Source organism: Primulina huaijiensis, chromosome 1 (genome assembly GCF_012295235.1).
Source record: "Primulina huaijiensis isolate GDHJ02 chromosome 1, ASM1229523v2, whole genome shotgun sequence".
Taxonomy (NCBI): domain Eukaryota; kingdom Viridiplantae; phylum Streptophyta; class Magnoliopsida; order Lamiales; family Gesneriaceae; genus Primulina; species Primulina huaijiensis.
This window is the reverse complement of record NC_133306.1, coordinates 9,681,622-9,699,685: the sequence shown is the minus strand read 5'-3', so window position 1 is coordinate 9,699,685 and position 18,064 is coordinate 9,681,622. Positions and strand designations below refer to the sequence as shown.

Here is an 18,064-nt window from a genome sequence, read left to right as displayed (position 1 = left end):
GGTGGATTGGTCCCCGTTCATAATTTAACGCTTTCCAATCCTAAACATAATTTGGTCACAAGACATTTAGCATACCTCAAAAACTTAAAATATTTTCTTTGCACGTCATACATACTTACTGGGTGTCGAGGGATTCGTTGGACTTTGACTGGGGCCGTTGCTGCAACATACTACATGAAATTTCATAATTACCTTGCATAACTTAGACGTAAATATTATGCTTACTCTCAAGCTCAATAATTTCTTAGGATATTCTATAATTTCCAATAACACGACTTTGATAAATCCTTGCACTAAACCATAACATCAAACCTCAAAATCATAAATAAATTTTCATAAAATACGTGAGTACACGGACCCCGACCCCGGGTCCATGTACAGGTCCGTCTAGGTACTGCCAAGTAATACTCAAAAGGAATAGGAGGCACGGACAAGGGGTCAAATAGGTCCGTAAGGGGTCCGTGTTGGCTCGCAAAAATGGCTACTCGAAGGAAACAAAGGCACGGACCCCGTGGAGAGGTCCGTGTACCTGCGGTGGCATGAAACTTACGAAAATTCTGAATGTGATATGCTTAACTCCCTCGACTCGACTGCACAGACCAAGAATCAACACCACGAGCTCATCTTAGGCTACTAATTCAATGACCCAAGCCTAAACAATTGTCCCAAAACAACCAAAATCACAATCAACCCAACAAACCCGTGAACAAGACTTTTTGACAACAAACGGTTCTATACGACATTCAATCTCCCAAGCGCCTAACGACAAGAAACGAAGCTTCATTATACATCCCAACATCATAAATAATATACCTATATGCAGCAATGATCACCCGTCGATCCCCAACGAGGCCTGCAACATAAAACTTCAAGAACACAATTTTTGTAAAAGTTGCAGTTTGAGCAGTCCCACGAAAAACTCCATAACTCACTCAATTTGAATCCAAAAATCTTGAATTTTATATCAAATCGAAGGCATTGAAAAGTTCTACATTTTTATTGTTGAAAGCTTTCTCAAAATATGAACCGAAATTTCTCAGTTTTTACCAGAACAATAAAAACGAAAATTGTAGATCTAAAAATCGTTTCAAAAGCTGTCCCAACGTATTTGCTCAAACTTCTACACATCATACACATGATTTTAAGCATAAATAACAACACACGCATAATATGACATGATCGATACAGAAAAGAGAGATTATACGTGCCTTTGACGATTAAATAATACCGAAACGACGACAATGAAGTGGAGACGGAGCGAGAGACGATCCGGACGAAGGTGGCTCGATTTTCTTGAAATAAACTCAACAAAATATTGCTGGAAATTTCAGAGGAAAGGAACGATTGCTGAAGAAGAAGTTGGAGAGGAGAGAAATGATATAGAGGTTGATGGAGGAGAGTTTAAAGAGAAATTCTCTTCTCTCCTTAGTCAAATAAAATAATAAAACATGTGTGTTTTGTTTATAATGAAGGGGTGTGTGTATACGTGTATGAGTGTGTGTGAAAAGGTGTTGGAATAATTGAATATTTTAATATGTGTGTGTGGTGTGTAATAAACCACTTAATTAGTAATTATAAAGTGTTTTTAAATAAATAAATCATGCTAATAAAAATGTTAACAAATCAACAAATTAATAAAATTCTAATCCCATAATAAATTTACTAAAATCCCCTAATTGATAAACTTTAAAAGTTTAAAAATCCTAAAATGACTTAATATTTAAATTAGGCTTTAAAAATATTAAAAATTCATAAATTATTTAAAATATCTCAAACCTAACTTAAAATAAAATACCACAATTAAAGTCACTAAAAATCATCCCGGTCTCCTTTCCTCGATCCCGCTTCGAATAATCGTCTGAAACATAAAACTCAAGAAAACATTTTAACGTAGATCAATTAAACATAAATATTAAAATAATGAAATTTCATAAATTAAATAAATGCATAGATTTTACGTATACTGATTTTTGGGCTTTACAGCTACAATGCGCCTCTTGAAGCAATGCTTCTCTCAGTCCTGTGACATTTGGTACCACTAACCTGTTATTCATGCGTAAACAACCATCTGATGAGATATTGTATTTATCTGGATTACCAGACAAAACCAAGTCTTTCGATTTCTGAACTTGTGGATCATTCTTTTGAGCTTTCTTGATCTTCGAAATAATCTTCGGCTCAAATTGTAAAGCAGAAACAATAAAATGATTGTCTTTCGGCTGAAATTTCCAACCAGAAGTATATAAATCATCATAATTCTGCCAGACATGGATAGATGCTATCATAACATCTTGATACTTCCGGCTTAATGCATCTGCCACTTGATTCATTTTTCCTGGTCGATACTGTATTTCACAGTCAAAATCTTTTAGTAAATCTAACCATCGTCTCTGCCTCATATTCAGTGCTGATTGAGTAAACAGATATTTCAAACTCTTATGATCTGAGTAGATAATAAACTGTTCACCATATAAATAATGTTGCCAAACTTTTAAAGCAAAAACAATGGCTGCTAGTTCGAGATCATGAACAGGATATCGGGATTCATGTGCTTTCAATTGCCTTGAAGCATAGGCAATAACTTTTCCATGCTGCATTAGAACACATCCCAAACCTCTTGATGATGCATCAGTACAAACCACAAATCCACCTGACCTAGATGGCAATGCCAACACTGGTGCTGTTGTCAACTTCTCTTTCAATGTAAGAAAACTCTTTTCACATTCATCTGACCAAATAAATCTTGCATCTTTCTTGGTCAGTTGGGTAATAGGTCGAGCAATATGAGAAAATCCTTCAATGAATCGTCTGTAATAGCCAGCCAATCCCATAAAACTTCGAATCTCCGGTATATTGGTTGGTCTAGCCCAATTCAAGACTGCTTCAACTTTACTCGGATCTACAGATATACCTTGGGCTGATATCACGTGACCCAAAAATATCACGCTATCCATCCAAAATTCACACTTCGACAACTTAGCATACAATTGAGAATCTCGAAGTGTTTGAAGAACCAATCGTAAATGCTCTTTATGTTCCCGCTTTGATCTCGAATACACCAGTATATCATCGATAAAGACAATAACAAATTTAGCCAGAAAATTTCTGAATGCTCTATTCATCAGATCCATAAACACTGCTGGTGCATTTGTTAAACCAAAAGGCATTACTAGGAATTTATAATGCCCATATCTAGTTCTAAAAGCTGTTTTAGGAACATCTTCTTCTCTAACCCGAAGTTGATGGTATCCTGATCGAAGATCAATCTTCGAATAAACAGAATTTCCTTGAAGCTGATCAAACAAGTCATCAATTCTAGGCAGAGGGTATTTATTTTTAACAGTGACTCGATTGAGCTGCCTATAATCAATGCACATTCTCATGGAACCATCTTTCTTCTTTACGAACAGTACATGTGCTCCCCAGGGTGACATACTAGGGCGTATATAGCCCTTTTCGAGTAAATCTTGTAACTGATCTTTCAATTCTTTCAGTTCTGCAGGAGCCATTTTGTACGGCGCTCTAGAGATTGGCGCAGTACCCGGCATCAAGTCGATGCTAAAATCAATTTCTCTTTGCGGTGGAAAGCCTGGTATTTCTTCATGAAAGACATCGGGGAATTCTTTTGCTATTGAGATATCAGATAATTTCGGTTCTTTCTTTGTAGCATCCACAGCATAAATCATATATCCCTCATTTCCTAAAGATAATAATCTAAACATTTCCATCGCTGAGACTAACGGTATCTTAGCATGTGATCCTCGACCATAAAAATTCCATTTGTTACCATAGTATGGCCTAAATCGTACTACACCATGAAAACAATCTACAGTGGCTCGATAACTAGACAGTGTGTCCATACCAATGATACAATCAAAATCATGCATCGGTAATACAATCAAGTTTGTGATCATAATGCTATCATCGAAATGCAACACACAGTCTAATACAATTTGCCCAGATGGAATAAATCGACCAGCTGGCGTAGACACAGATACAGTTTCATGAAATGGTGTAGTCCAAAGTTCATATTCATCAACATAATCAGATGCAATGAATGAATGAGATGCCCCAGTATCAAATAAAACTCGTGCAATATGATCGTAAATAAGGCAAGTACCTGCGATCACCCCGCCTGGAGCCTCTCTAGCCTGATCCTCGGTCAAAGCATATACTCGAGCTTGTTGGGGACCCTGAAAAGATTGTGGCACATTACCCCTGACCTGTGGGTAACTAGACTACTGATAGGACGGTGCAGGAGCAAATGGTCGCTGAGATGAGCCACCTGGAATACTACCTCTGGCATAAGGCAACTGCTGTGGCTGCATATGTCCCTGTGCACGGCTCGGACAAACTCTGGCATAATGCCCTGACTGACCACAAGTATGACATGAACCCTGTACTCCACTACACTGTGCAGTTGGATGTCTTCCTCCACATCGATCACAGTAAATCACGGGGTACTGTCCACCTGTCGCACTTTGTGAACTGCTCGAACTAGAGGAACTGGACTGATATTTCTTTTTAAATTGTTTGCCCTTTGGTCTAAATTGTTTTTGTTTCTGTTGGTAGGATTGTTGAGATGGAAAAGACGGTGTACCTGCTGAAAAATATGAACCACTACTAGGCATTTGTGGAGCCTGTGGTTGTTTTGCTCGTCTCAACCCCGCCTCAATTCCAATCGCCTTGTCCACAGCTTCGGCATAAGTTGTAGGCGACCCAGCCATAACCATAGCATGTATTTGAAAGTCCAGTCCTTCCAAAAATTTTGAAATTTTTCCTTTTTCACTGACAGCCACATGTGGTACATAAGTGAGAAGAGCAGAAAGTTGTCGAGCATATTCTTCAACAGACATATTGCCCTGCACTAGTCGATGAAATTCTGATTCTCTGGCTGAGTAGTAGGATGATGGAGCATATTCTTGGAGAAATTTAGCACGAAACACCTCCCAAGTGATCTGACTACTTGTTTGTTGCAGTACATTGGTAGTAGCCTTCACCAACGCTGTGCACGATCCCGTAGTTGGAGAACTGCCATAGTCAACCTTCTATCAGAATCATAACGTACTGTGTTGAACAGGAATTCCATGTGCTTTAGCCATCCTTCTGCTCGATCACTGCCTTCATTCCCAAAGAATTTCGCAGGATGCATATTCTGAAATCGAGCTACAGCCAATTCCATTTCATCAACTCTGTGCACCAACTGTTCTACCTCTGCATCAGCTCTAGCGGCTACATCTGCAGCAGGACGCCCGCGTCTACCTCGAGGAACTCTGTCATTTCCTCCGATATTTTGTGCCCCAGGCTCTTGAGCCACTTCTTTTCCTTTCCCTTTATTTCCTCTAGTAGCCATTCTACATAATTTAAAGTTAAATTCCCAAAATATTCAATAACCTCAATATAATCCAAAGCACCGAAATAAAACTCCAATGTACAGTCTACATGTCATATCCCTAAGATGCTAACATGTAATGCACACCAGGCAAGAGCAAGTAATTTCAAATAATGAAACACATACGCACAAATTTCTTGTGCCTAAACTCGAGTGTACTAACTCTAGTGCGAGCGTATCCCAGTCTACGCTCTGATACCAACTGTGAGGGCCCGTTATCCTAATAAAGATTTATTAACATGCAATCATGATTAATCAGTAAACAGCGGAAAAGTGAGTTAAAAATTTGAGTTTGGGTCTATAAAAATTTCGGCATGACCTTCGCATAAATAGGACATACCAGAAAATCAAATACTCAAAATACACAACATATGTGAAAAGCCGTGCATACCATGCATCAATATTGGAGAAGGAAAGTTTGTGCACCATTCTCGGAGGAGTTTCATACGGCGGATTACCTTGCAAACTTAAGGAAAGCCAAAATCACTCCCTCATCATGCAGCAAGATTCTCGGACTTGTATCTTGAACAAAAAGGAGTCCATGTTCATCTGAGAGGGAAGCACAGCAACTAAGGAAGGAAGATTATGGAAAGGGCACTTCAGCCGGGTGATACAGCCCTATATATATTGTGGCCAACTAGAAGGGAGATCACATCATATAGAGCTTGCAAATTTCTGAGCACCTCCTCGCCCTTTCTCGAAAGTTTCCAGCGACCAAAGCTTCATCCAGAATCTCGAGATTTCCGCGGCGGTCCGAACAAGCTGTTGTTCATTGTTCTGTTAGCAATTTTCGTCAATCCTCCAAGCCGGAATTCAGCCCGAAGTTCGAAGCTTTGCCGCAGCATTTTGAAGTCTAGATTCCACCACTTCCGAAGCTTTCCAGTAAGCCAATCTCTGTCCATTTCTTTAATTTCCGTAGGAGCCCTCTTGCAGCAAATTCACGGAGCTTCGCTGTCATCTTTGAATTGTGCAACAGCAAGTTGTTGTCCCTGGCCCAGTAGCCAATTGAAGTTTCAAATCCTCCCCACAAACTCATCAATTCTCGATTATCTTCTTTGGAGAGTAAGTGGGTTTCTTTTGCCATTATATAAAATTGCACAAATATATTGATTTTAAGTGACTATTAATATTTAAATTTCTTTAATAAATATGATTCATTATTTAATTATTTTAAGGTAGATTTTTGAATATTTATATTATTATATAAAAGAGTTGGGCACACTTATTATTATTATTATTATTATTTTTTAGCATGATATATGTAGAAAATAAATTAAATATGATTTTGAAAATTCGATCGGCATAATCTATTCGTTTCCATTTGGTATAAAATCCCCTGAATTATTCGTTGTTTGATAATCGTTTATAATATTTGAAAGCATGTTGAATTATTTGAAATGCACTGTAATGATTCGATTTAGAAATGGTAAAGGAAATTCCGAACTTTGATATTCTCTGTTTAGGCCCTGATGCGGTGGGTTATAATAACCGTTCCTTTGGCCTCGCCCCTTAGAGGAGTAACATATAGGGGACTGATCAGTAAAACCATAGAAAATGAGATGATTTTCAGTGCTATATTTGTATTTTGTTAGTATTTGATTCAACATGCTTAATATTGAAATTACGATAATTTATTCGTATGTATATCCTCGATATTTGTTATGCACGATCGGCCCCCATTTACTGAGTATTTCCCAAAATACTCACCCCTTACATTCCCACCCAGATAAGAACGAGGAACAAATCGAGGATGAAGAACAAGATTACTTTTGGGGATGGTGATAAAGCAAATCCATTCGAGACCAGTCGAATTTATTCTGTCCTTTAATTTTATCATCATGTATTTCGCTTCCGCATTTTATTGTAAAGACGATTACTTGTTATGAAAAAGACTGGTTATTGCGAATTACTACGAGGCTTGTTGTTTTGCAATTATGTGATTGTGAGACAACGCCGGTGTCGACTAACCCCGGTCTCGGGGCGTGACATTTAAGTGGTATCAGAGCACACCAGGTTCATAATCCGGATGGGAGACTGCCATAGGAAATTTGACTAAGTCAAATTTTGGCAAAAGCTTAAATCATTTTTTAACCAACTTTGTCATCAATATCCTTATGATTCATTCTTTAGAATCCTTAGAAAATAATCCTTGTTTTTTTTATAAACAAGAATGTTCCTTGACCGTTTTTCCCCATACTTGTTATCTTTGAATCTGTTAAACATTTCCTTTCGCTATTTCAGGAAATGGCTCGTATCCGTGTCACTGCTCGTAAGAACGTAGCCCCAGTTACTCATAGGGAGACGATTCAGTGGAACTATCCCCAACCTCACACTCGTGCTCAGGCTTCTATACGTTTGAAGGAATTGACCATAGAAAATCAGGATAAGACTATCAAAAGGTTGAGAGCTAGTAACCACGAGAGGAGGCAACAAGTAGAAAACTTGACTACCAAGCTGATGGCGGCAGAGAAGAGGATTGATGAGATCTTTCACATGTTCGAGCTCACTAGAGGTCATAATTTCGAGCTTCGAGACTCTTTGGAAATAGCGGTGGGTCAATCCAAGTGGGCTAAGGAAGAAGTGGATCGACGCACCATGGAGTTGTCTGAAGAACGTCAAGCACGACTGAAGGATAAAAAGAAAATTGAAGAATCATGGATTACGATTATGCAGTTGTCCGAAAATAATCAAAGGCTGTCCAAGGAGGTGGACAAAGGGAAAGTGAAGAAGAAGGAACTCATCGAGAAGAATAAGGCAAACTGTGTGCATGCGAGAAATGAGTTGAGTGAGGCTGTGGGAAAAATTATGTCCCAAATTGATGAGATTGCTGAGTTGAAATTGGAGAATCAAAATCTCCAGTGGCAGATTGAAGACTTGATGAACCCGGAGGAGCCGGAGGAGGATCCCGAGGAGGAAGAAGCCCCACTCGACGTAGCCATGGGAAATGGAGAGATAGAATAGACGTCTATGATATCTAGCCTTAGAAAGTTTTACACATGTTGCACTTTTATTCCAGTACTAAACATTTGATTCAGTCTTGCTTTCAGTACCTTTGATTCCGCGTTTTGTTTTCAGTATCTTGTTTAAATTGGATGGTCACTTTGAAATTGGATATCAATAAAATAATTGCCTATTATCCAGTAATCCCAATCTTTACTCTGCATTATTTACGATTCTTGTCTTCTTTAGAAATGCGACAAACTCTTAGGAACTTGTTCACTTGTAGGAAATGGCCGGAAGACCTCCACGAAACAATCGCAACCCGCGATACGCAAACATTAACAACCGCAACGATAATAATGGAGATCCAAATGCTGACGGCAATCCACCTCCCAGAGTGGGCCTGAGCCAAGTAGATTTGATGGCTATAGCCACCATAGTGGCAACAACTATCCAGGGTTTGGGAAACTTCAATGGTAACGGTGATCAGCAGCCTCAACCACCACCGGCACAACATGGGATCAAGTATCATTATGAGTCCCTTCGTAAGAACCGTTGCCCAGTGTTCAAGGAAGACGTCGACCCTGAAAGTAGCCAGAATTGGTTAAAAAGCATGGAAACCCAATTGCGACTGTTAGAGATACCCGAGGCACTCAAAGTAGAGGTGATAGTACCATTCCTGGAGGATAAGGCGAGCAAGTGATGGGAAACAGTCTCACCTACTCTGACAAATGCCGGAGCAATTACCTGGCAACAATTCAGAGATGTCTTCCTCAAACATTTTTTCCCAGCAGAAGTCAGTCTACAGAAACTGAGTGAATTTGAGAACTTCTCGCAAACTCCAGACATGTCAGTGGCAGATTACACCTCCCGATTCAATGACCTTGGAACTTATGCCCCGACAATCATGGCAGATGAAGTTCTGAAGATGCACAGATACAAGAAAGGATTGAGCAGTCGTATCCAGTCATCCTTAGCAGTTTACCAACCAACAAGCTTTGCTGATTTACTGGGAGCAGCAATAAGAGCTGCGACAGACATCAAGCGTCGGGAGGACGAGAACAAGAATAAGCGACCTCTTACTGGACAGTCATCTCAAGGGCAACAACCATCCAAGAGACCCAATCAATCCAATGGGTCATTCAAAGGTGCTTCGTCCCACACAACCGACCAAGAACCAAAGATGTGTCCCAAATGTAATAGTCGTCATTCTGGGGAATGCCACAGACAGACTGGGGCATGTTTCAATTGAGGGAAATTAGGGCATCGAATCGCTAATTGTCCCGAGCCATTAAAGAGAGGGACCAAGCCAAATGTTGATGCTAACCCCAACAATGCAAAGGAGAATAAACCCAACGCTCGTGTGTTTGCAATAACTCAAGAAGAAGCAGATGATGCAAACGATGTCGTGGCAGGTACCATTTTTATCAATGAAATGCCAGCTTATGTGTTGTTTGACAGTGGTGCTACTCACTCATTTATATCTAAAAGGTTCACTAAAAAACTAGGGCTTACCCCTGAATTACTAGTCGAACCCTTTAGAGTAGCAACTCCTACTAGTAAGACAATAGAAACACATAGAGTACACCGAAAGTGTAAAATCTGGATCAATGAGCACATATTCCAAGCAGAATTGATACAACTGAACATGGTAGAGTTCGACGTCACTCTAGGAATGGATTGGTTGTCCAAGAATCATGCATTAGTAGACTGCCGAATGAAGAATGTCAAACTTCGAGCTCCAAACCAAGAAGAGGTCATTTACCACGGCGAAGTCAAGAAACAAAAGTCCCTCCTATCAGCTTCTCAGACTTGGAGAGCTATGAAAAGTCGAGAAGAAGTTTACCTAGCAATGATAAGCGAGGTAAATGAAGAAACTACGCTTGCATTAGAGGCAATTCCAGTATTTCAAGACTTTCCTGATGTTTTTCCTGAAGAACTTCCTGGAGTAATTCCGGAACGAGAAGAAGAATTCGAAATTAATTTGATACCGATGCTGCACCAATATCAAAAGCCCCCTACCGAATGGCTCCAGCAGAATTGAAGGAATTGAAAGATCAATTCCAAGAGCTGTTGGATAAGAAACAAATCCGACCAAGTGTATCCCCTTGGGGAGCTCCTGTTCTATTTGTGAAGAAAAAAGATGGAAGCATGAGATTGTGTATTGATTACAGAGAACTGAATAAAATCACAATCAAGAATAAGTACCCACTTCCAAGAATAGACGATTTGTTTGATCAACTCAAAGGAGCTACGGTCTTTTCCAAGCTCGACCTACGGACAGGTTATCACCAACTGAAAGTCAAGGCAGACGATATTCCGAAGACGGCTTTTAGAACAAGATATGGACATTACGAGTTCATGGTAATGCCGTTTGGATTAACAAATGCTCCAGCAGCATTTATGGATCTCACGAACAGAGTGTTCAAACCATTTCTTGACAAGTTTGTGGTAGTATTTATTGACGATATTCTCATATATTCACCAGGTGAAGAAGACCACAAAGAACATCTCCGTTTAACTCTTCAGACATTGAGAGAGAAAGAACTTTACGCCAAATTCAAGAAATGTGAATTCTGGCTCAGTAATGTCACATTCTTGGGACACATAATATCAGCAGCAGGAGTAGCTGTGGATCCTAAGAAAATAGAAGCAATCTCAGATTGGCCTAGACCAAAGACTGTGACAGAAATTCGAAGCTTCTTGGGATTAGCGGGCTATTACCGAAAATTTGTTGAAGGATTTTCTTCAATAGCGATACCTCTCACCAAGCTCACACAGAAGAACTCTAAATTTCAATGGAGTGAGGATTGTGAGAAAAGCTTTGATACTTTGAAGAAGAAGCTTACCTCTACGCCAGTGTTGGTATTACCTGTGGAAGGCAAAAACTTCACCATCTACAGTGATGCAGCTAAAGGAGGTTTAGGATGCGTACTCATGCAAGAGGGAAGGGTGATTGCATACGCGTCAAGACAGTTGAAGCCATATGAACAGAATTACCCAACACATGACCTCGAGTTAGCAGCAGTGGTATTTGCACTGGAAATATGGAGACACTATTTATATGGTGCTAAGTGTGAGATTTTCACCGATCATCAAAGCCTCAAATACTTGTTCACACAGAAAGAGTTAAACATGAGGCAGAGACGGTGGATTGAACTCTTGAAAGACTACGACTTGACAATAAGTTACCACCCGGGCAAAGCAAACAAGGTGGCAGATGCTTTAAGTCGAAAGAATACGAGAAAGATGATACTGGCATCACTTTCAGCACAACCATTCCTTCGAGAGACAATCAAGATAAGTCAAGATAGAGATCCCGCGTTGGTGAAACTGATAGAGCAAGCTAAAGAAGGGAAATCACCAGATTTCGAGACTGATAACAAAGGAATCTTGTGGATGAAAGGACGATTGTGCGTACCAGACATCGATAACCTTCGACAAGAAGTAATGTCAGAAGCGCATAAGTCAAAATTCTCAATCCATCCTGGCAGTACCAAGATGTATAGAGACCTGAAGAAGAATTTATGGTGGAGTGGAATGAAAAAGGATGTGGCGATATTTGTTTCCAAGTGCCTTGTGTGCCAACAAGTCAAAGCAGAGCTCCAAAGAACTGGAGGACTTCTTCAATCTCTCGAGATTCCACAATGGAAATGGGAACATATCTCCATGGACTTTGTTGTCGGGTTACCAAAGTCTAGACAAAGTCATGATGGCATCTGGGTAATCATAGATAGACTCACGACAATCCAAACTTTGGAAGACATGCTGAGAGCATGTGCTCTAGACTTTAGTGGTAATTGGAGTGAACATTTGCCTTTAATTGAGTTTGCTTACAATAACAGTTATCACAGCAGCATTGGAATGGCACCGTACGAAGCCTTGTATGGGCGAAAATGTCGATCACCACTGTATTGGGACGAAGTAGGGGAAAGAGCCATCACTGGACCTGAACTGATCCAAGAAACAGCGGATAAAGTTGCTATGATCAGAGAAAGACTCAAAGTTGCCCAAGATCGACAGAAAAGTTGGGCTGATTTGAAAAGGAGACCATTGGAATTTATAGTGGGAGATAAAGCGTACGTGAAAGTATCACCAATGAAGGGTGTGGTTCGATTCAACAAACCGGAGAAACTGAACCCCAGATATGTTGGACCTTTTGAAATTCTGGAGAAAGTTGGTACACTTGCTTACCGATTAGCACTCCCACCAAGTATGTCTAGAATCCATAATGTCTTTCACGTTTCGCAACTGAGAAGATACGTTTCGGATCCAAGCCACATTCTTGAAACCGAACCACTCTTGATTGAAGGAAACTTGAATGAAGAACTTAAGTATAAAGAAGTTCCGATCCGAATCGTGGATATAATGGACCAAGTACTAAGACGACGAACGATTCCATATGTCAAGGTACAATGGTCTAATCATACCGAAAGAGAAGCTACTTGGGAACTCGAAGAGAAGATGCGAGACCAATATCCCTACCTTTTCGAAGGACAAGTTAATCCAAGTTTCGAGGACGAAACTTACAATAAGGAGAGAAATATGTGAAAAGCCGTGCATACCATGCATCAATATTGGAGAAGGAAAGTTTGTGCACCATTCTCGGAGGAGTTTCATACGGCGGATTACCTTGCAAACTTAAGGAAAGCCAAAATCACTCCCTCATCATGCAGCAAGATTCTCGGACTTGTATCTTGAACAAAAAGGAGTCCATGTTCATCTGAGAGGGAAGCACAGCAACTAAGGAAGGAAGATTATGGAAAGGGCACTTCAGCCGGGTGATACAGCCCTATATATATTGTGGCCAACTAGAAGGGAGATCACATCATATAGAGCTTGCAAATTTCTGAGCACCTCCTCGCCCTTTCTCGAAAGTTTCCAGCGACCAAAGCTTCATCCAGAATCTCGAGATTTCCGCGGCGGTCCGAACAAGCTGTTGTTCATTGTTCTGTTAGCAATTTTCGTCAATCCTCCAAGCCGGAATTCAGCCCGAAGTTCGAAGCTTTGCCGCAGCATTTTGAAGTCTAGATTCCACCACTTCCGAAGCTTTCCAGTAAGCCAATCTCTGTCCATTTCTTTAATTTCCGTAGGAGCCCTCTTGCAGCAAATTCACGGAGCTTCGCTGTCATCTTTGAATTGTGCAACAGCAAGTTGTTGTCCCTGGCCCAGTAGCCAATTGAAGTTTCAAATCCTCCCCACAAACTCATCAATTCTCGATTATCTTCTTTGGAGAGTAAGTGGGTTTCTTTTGCCATTATATAAAATTGCACAAATATATTGATTTTAGTTGACTATTAATATTTAAATTTCTTTAATAAATATGATTCATTAGTTAATTATTTTAAGGTAGATTTTTGAATATTTATATTATTATATAAAAGAGTTGGGCACACTTATTATTATTATTATTATTATTATTTTAGCATGATATATGTAGAAAATAAATTAAATATGATTTTGAAAATTCGATCGGCATAATCTATTCGTTTCCATTTGGTATAAAATCCCCTGAATTATTCGTTGTTTGATAATCGTTTATAATATTTGAAAGCATGTTGAATTATTTGAAATGCACTGTAATGATTCGATTTAGAAATGGTAAAGGAAATTCCGAACTTTGATATTCTCTGTTTAGGCCCTGATGCGGTGGGTTATAATAACCGTTCCTTTGGCCTCGCCCCTTAGAGGAGTAACATATAGGGGACTGATCAGTAAAACCATAGAAAATGAGATGATTTTCAGTGCTATATTTGTATTTTGTTAGTATTTGATTCAACATGCTTAATATTGAAATTACGATAATTTATTCGTATGTATATCCTCGATATTTGTTATGCACGATCGGCCCCCATTTACTGAGTATTTCCCAAAATACTCATCCCTTACATTCCCACCCAGATAAGAACGAGGAACAAATCGAGGATGAAGAACAAGATTACTTTTGGGGATGGTGATAAAGCAAATCCATTCGAGACCAGTCGAATTTATTATGTCCTTTAATTTTATCATCATGTATTTCGCTTCCGCATTTTATTGTAAAGACGATTACTTGTTATGAAAAAGACTGGTTATTGCGAATTACTACGAGGCTTGTTGTTTTGCAATTATGTGATTGTGAGACAACGCCGGCGTCGACTAACCCCGGTCTCGGGGCGTGACAACATATGCCCTCAATAAACACAACATCATAAACATGTGCCAGCCAGACACAATCATGACATATACAAACCCAAAATATCATAGAGCCGACAAGGCTCGATAATACCATAACACAATCCTCCAAATATATACATATAGTATCTGGGAGACAGCAACACCGCGCAGTACCTAAATACAACTGAACCCACTCTCAAGGAGCTCTGGTACTTCCTGAGGCTTCCTCTCGAGCACCTGAGGTCGAACCACATGTACCCCCTGTCATGTCCACACACAAAAGACACGACAGCCCCCTCTCGGGGGTCAGAAACCCCAGTACGAGACATCAAGAAACCACGATATATGACATAGAAATGCAATGATGCCATGCATGAATGCAATGCATGTATAGGTGCAAGATATCAGGAGTCCAATGATCGATATCGACAATCATACATATATGCTCGAGCTGGTCCACGACTCAGCGGACCGTGCCTGGGATATGGCCCAGCCTCGAAGCCAGCATCTACCGAAGCCAGACCGAATCAAGGTAGCCAAACATCTCAAGAACACCATATCATATCATATATATAACGGATCTCAACCGAAATATAACTGGATCCCAATAACAGATAAGCTCAATATGATATGTTCAGTGGTATTGATGTGTCTAACTAAAATAAAATGTGTGTGAACCAAAAAAGTATTTTATTTTATTTTGCACATCAATTACCAACTGATAATATGCGAGTCAGCACATAATATCACATAAATCAACAAATAGCAATTTAAATCATACACAGGATCATCAGATGTCTCTGTCAGACATCGTGAAAATAACTGATCTCTACGTACCTCGACTAATTTACCAGTAACTTAAATCCTCAAGAAAGTCCTGGAAATGCCAACTCAGACAAATCACCTGAATATTCAAATCACCTGAATATTAATTTAAATGGTCTTATTATCATATAAAAATTCCACAACCATTTAAATTCACTAGCAATCCAATTTCAACTATTTAGGCATTTTAAATTCATAAAATTCCAATATTCGCCTAGTTCACCAGATTATACCTCCAACTCGTACAATTCCGGAACCTACAATAATAATCCAATAATTAATTAGTAATGATACAATATTTGAGTCGAAATTAAATTAAATTCACATAGACAACAATTCGCACCTATACAGCTTGTACGTCCAATAACAGTGGCTAAACTCGGGGCTAAACCGAAGCTAATCGGCAACAGGCGGCTAACTCGCCGGAGAAGATGACCGGAAATCACGCACAAAATCAGAGCCGACGTGTCGTTCTCGAAAATTTACAAAAGTGGTATCAAAAGAAAGCTTATGAGATAAGGAACAAAACCCCTCAATCAATTTCCGAACTCCGGCGACGTACGGTGACGATTCAGCGGAGAAAGGGGCGCCGGGTTTCCGATGGGTTCTCGGGAATCTCGATTTTTCCTATCAAACGTGGTATCAACAGAAAGCTTACGTCGAGAGCTTTCCAAATATGTATTTATTTTAATTTTTCGATCACCGGTGCGGCCATAATCGGCGGTCAAAGTGGCGGCGGTGGTTTTAAGATTTGGACGGAAAGTTACGGGGAGAGAGAGTGGATTCGTGTGTGTGAATAGGTGTAGTATGTGAGAGAGAGTATTATAATATATATATATATATTAATATTATATGTGTGTTTATCTTTTATCTTTTCGGGGTTCGAAATTTGACCCGATCTATTTTATTTCAACTCTTGTGTGCTATAAATTTTAAATACGTATTTTAATATCGTCGATAAACCGATATTTTCTAATACATATTTCAACACACGATTTAATTATTTGACTTAATTATTTTAAATTCCTCAATTTAAAATAATTAATCTTAATTATCGCCAAAGAACATATAATTAAATCGGGTCATTACACGTATCAGCTGTTTGTCGATCGATCAATCTTACGTATTATCATGGTACCAGACGACGGGGGCATCAACGACACTCTCACTCGTCAACTGAGCATTGGCCTTACATGTCATCGTGTTATTTCGTATTCGTGTTCGCATTAGTCACAATCAAATCACCTCCTTCAAAACATTTTATGACATCGATCACTTACAAAATTTCATACATATAACATCTTCTTGAAACCAAGCATGCAACTTATTTTTTAACATTTTACAATTTTCATCAAAAAATTCCATAACCTTTCACAAAATATATTTTAACATTCGTTACTGCATTCAGGACACTGTCAGGACTCTTAACAATTTTCAGATGTAAAATGACTGTTTTGCCCCTAAAAGCCTAACTTTACCATTTTACTCTTGGACCTTTAAACGACGACCCGATTCCATCCAAACTTACCATAACATCTTAAAATACACTCAAACATTTCTTAGACGTAAACTTAAGCCCCTTAACTAAATTCGAAATTCGTTTTAAAACTTGAACTGAAGTCTCGGTTTTAACCCGAATCAACTCGAAACTTAACCAAAATTTAACCATAGCTTACCCACACCTAACCATACCCTATGCAACCCAAATCAAGCCATTTAAAACCCATAGAAAAGCCTAGAAAGCCACTGAATTTTTTTCCCATGTTCGAATCAAACCCTAGCTTTAATAACTCCCAAGTTCCTTCAACCCTAGGCCTTAACCAACGTGACCATCCTCTAACCAGCCATCCTATGACCTAGAAAGAACCCTTAGAAACCTAGTGGACCAAGCCCTACAGTCCATGCACAAGGACGTGCATGGTTCTTCAACTCTTGCGTGCGACATGGCTTGCGCGGCGAAGCCGTGCGGCTACCCTCCTAGGCCTTGCACCGGCCTCCCCTCAACCCATCTAGGACCATATAGCAACCCCTCTTAGGACCCTTGAACACGCCCCAACCACAGCACGCAGCCGCACCCTTCAAGGAATAAAAATTTGAAACCCTAATTCCCTTAAACCCAAAAATCGTGCATCCCTTCTCTTGCCTCGTTCCAGCCCTGAACCGTGCCTCTAAGAACCATTAAACCTACTGTAATTCGACCCCCTAACCATAGAAACCTGGCAGCCCTTTCATACCATCGAGAAACATCAAGAATCATGCAAGAAAGATCACGTTTTCCATATATAGTGCATAAAAACGAAAATAAAAGAAGGGACATCAAATTTTTCATGCAACAATTATATTCACACATAATTATGGTATGAATGATTAGAAAAGAAGGAATAAAGCGTGCCTTTGTGTGATTCACGCACGAAAATCAATTCTAGATGTGAAGAACGTTGGCGAAGAGACGGATAAGCCTTTGCAGCATTTTCTTCCATAAAAAATCACGTGAATGGCCTTGAAAGTGGGTGTGTGTGCATGTGGATGGCTGCTATGGGAGAAACCCTAGGTTTCTTGTGTGATATGAAATGTTTTGCGATTTAGAAACTCCTTATTTTGATATAAATAATTGGGTAGAAAGTTAACCACAATAAGCTTGATATAATAGGTCCATTATAAAGTAGAAAAAATATTCATTTAGAAAAGTTTTTGAAAATAGAACCGAGCTTCGAAAAAGTACTTATTTTCGTCAAAAATCGATTACCGATT

At 39.5% G+C, this 18,064-nt stretch overlaps 1 protein-coding gene and 1 long non-coding RNA gene across 2 annotated transcripts; one reads left to right on the top strand and one right to left on the bottom strand.

Moving 5' to 3' along the window:
* The first annotated feature begins 9,179 nt into the window (after window positions 1-9,179).
* On the top strand, window positions 9,180-10,376 carry LOC140971182 (uncharacterized). The gene is made up of 2 exons (XM_073433303.1): window positions 9,180-9,480; window positions 9,595-10,376. The coding sequence occupies exons 1-2, from the start codon at window positions 9,180-9,182 to the stop codon at window positions 10,374-10,376; spliced, it is 1,083 nt and encodes a 360-aa protein (XP_073289404.1).
* A 4,122-nt stretch (window positions 10,377-14,498) lies between these two features.
* LOC140981444 (uncharacterized) lies at window positions 14,499-16,056 on the bottom strand. Its single transcript, XR_012176084.1, has 4 exons — window positions 15,657-16,056; window positions 15,547-15,570; window positions 15,326-15,392; window positions 14,499-14,749 (listed from the first exon to the last, which is right to left on the bottom strand). It is a non-coding gene; the product is annotated as an uncharacterized lncRNA (long non-coding RNA).
* Between the last annotated feature and the right edge of the window lie 2,008 nt (window positions 16,057-18,064).

What these genes read in the sequence shown, in the direction of transcription:
- LOC140971182 (XM_073433303.1), top strand. Translation starts at nt 9,180, where the DNA reads ATGTCAGTGGCAGATTACACCTCCCGATTCAATGACCTTGGAACTTAT. An exon ending in ATCCAATGGGTCATTCAAAG is followed by an intron (nt 9,481 to 9,594) that starts GTGCTTCGTCCC and finishes GAGGGAAATTAG; the next exon opens with GGCATCGAATCGCTAATTGT.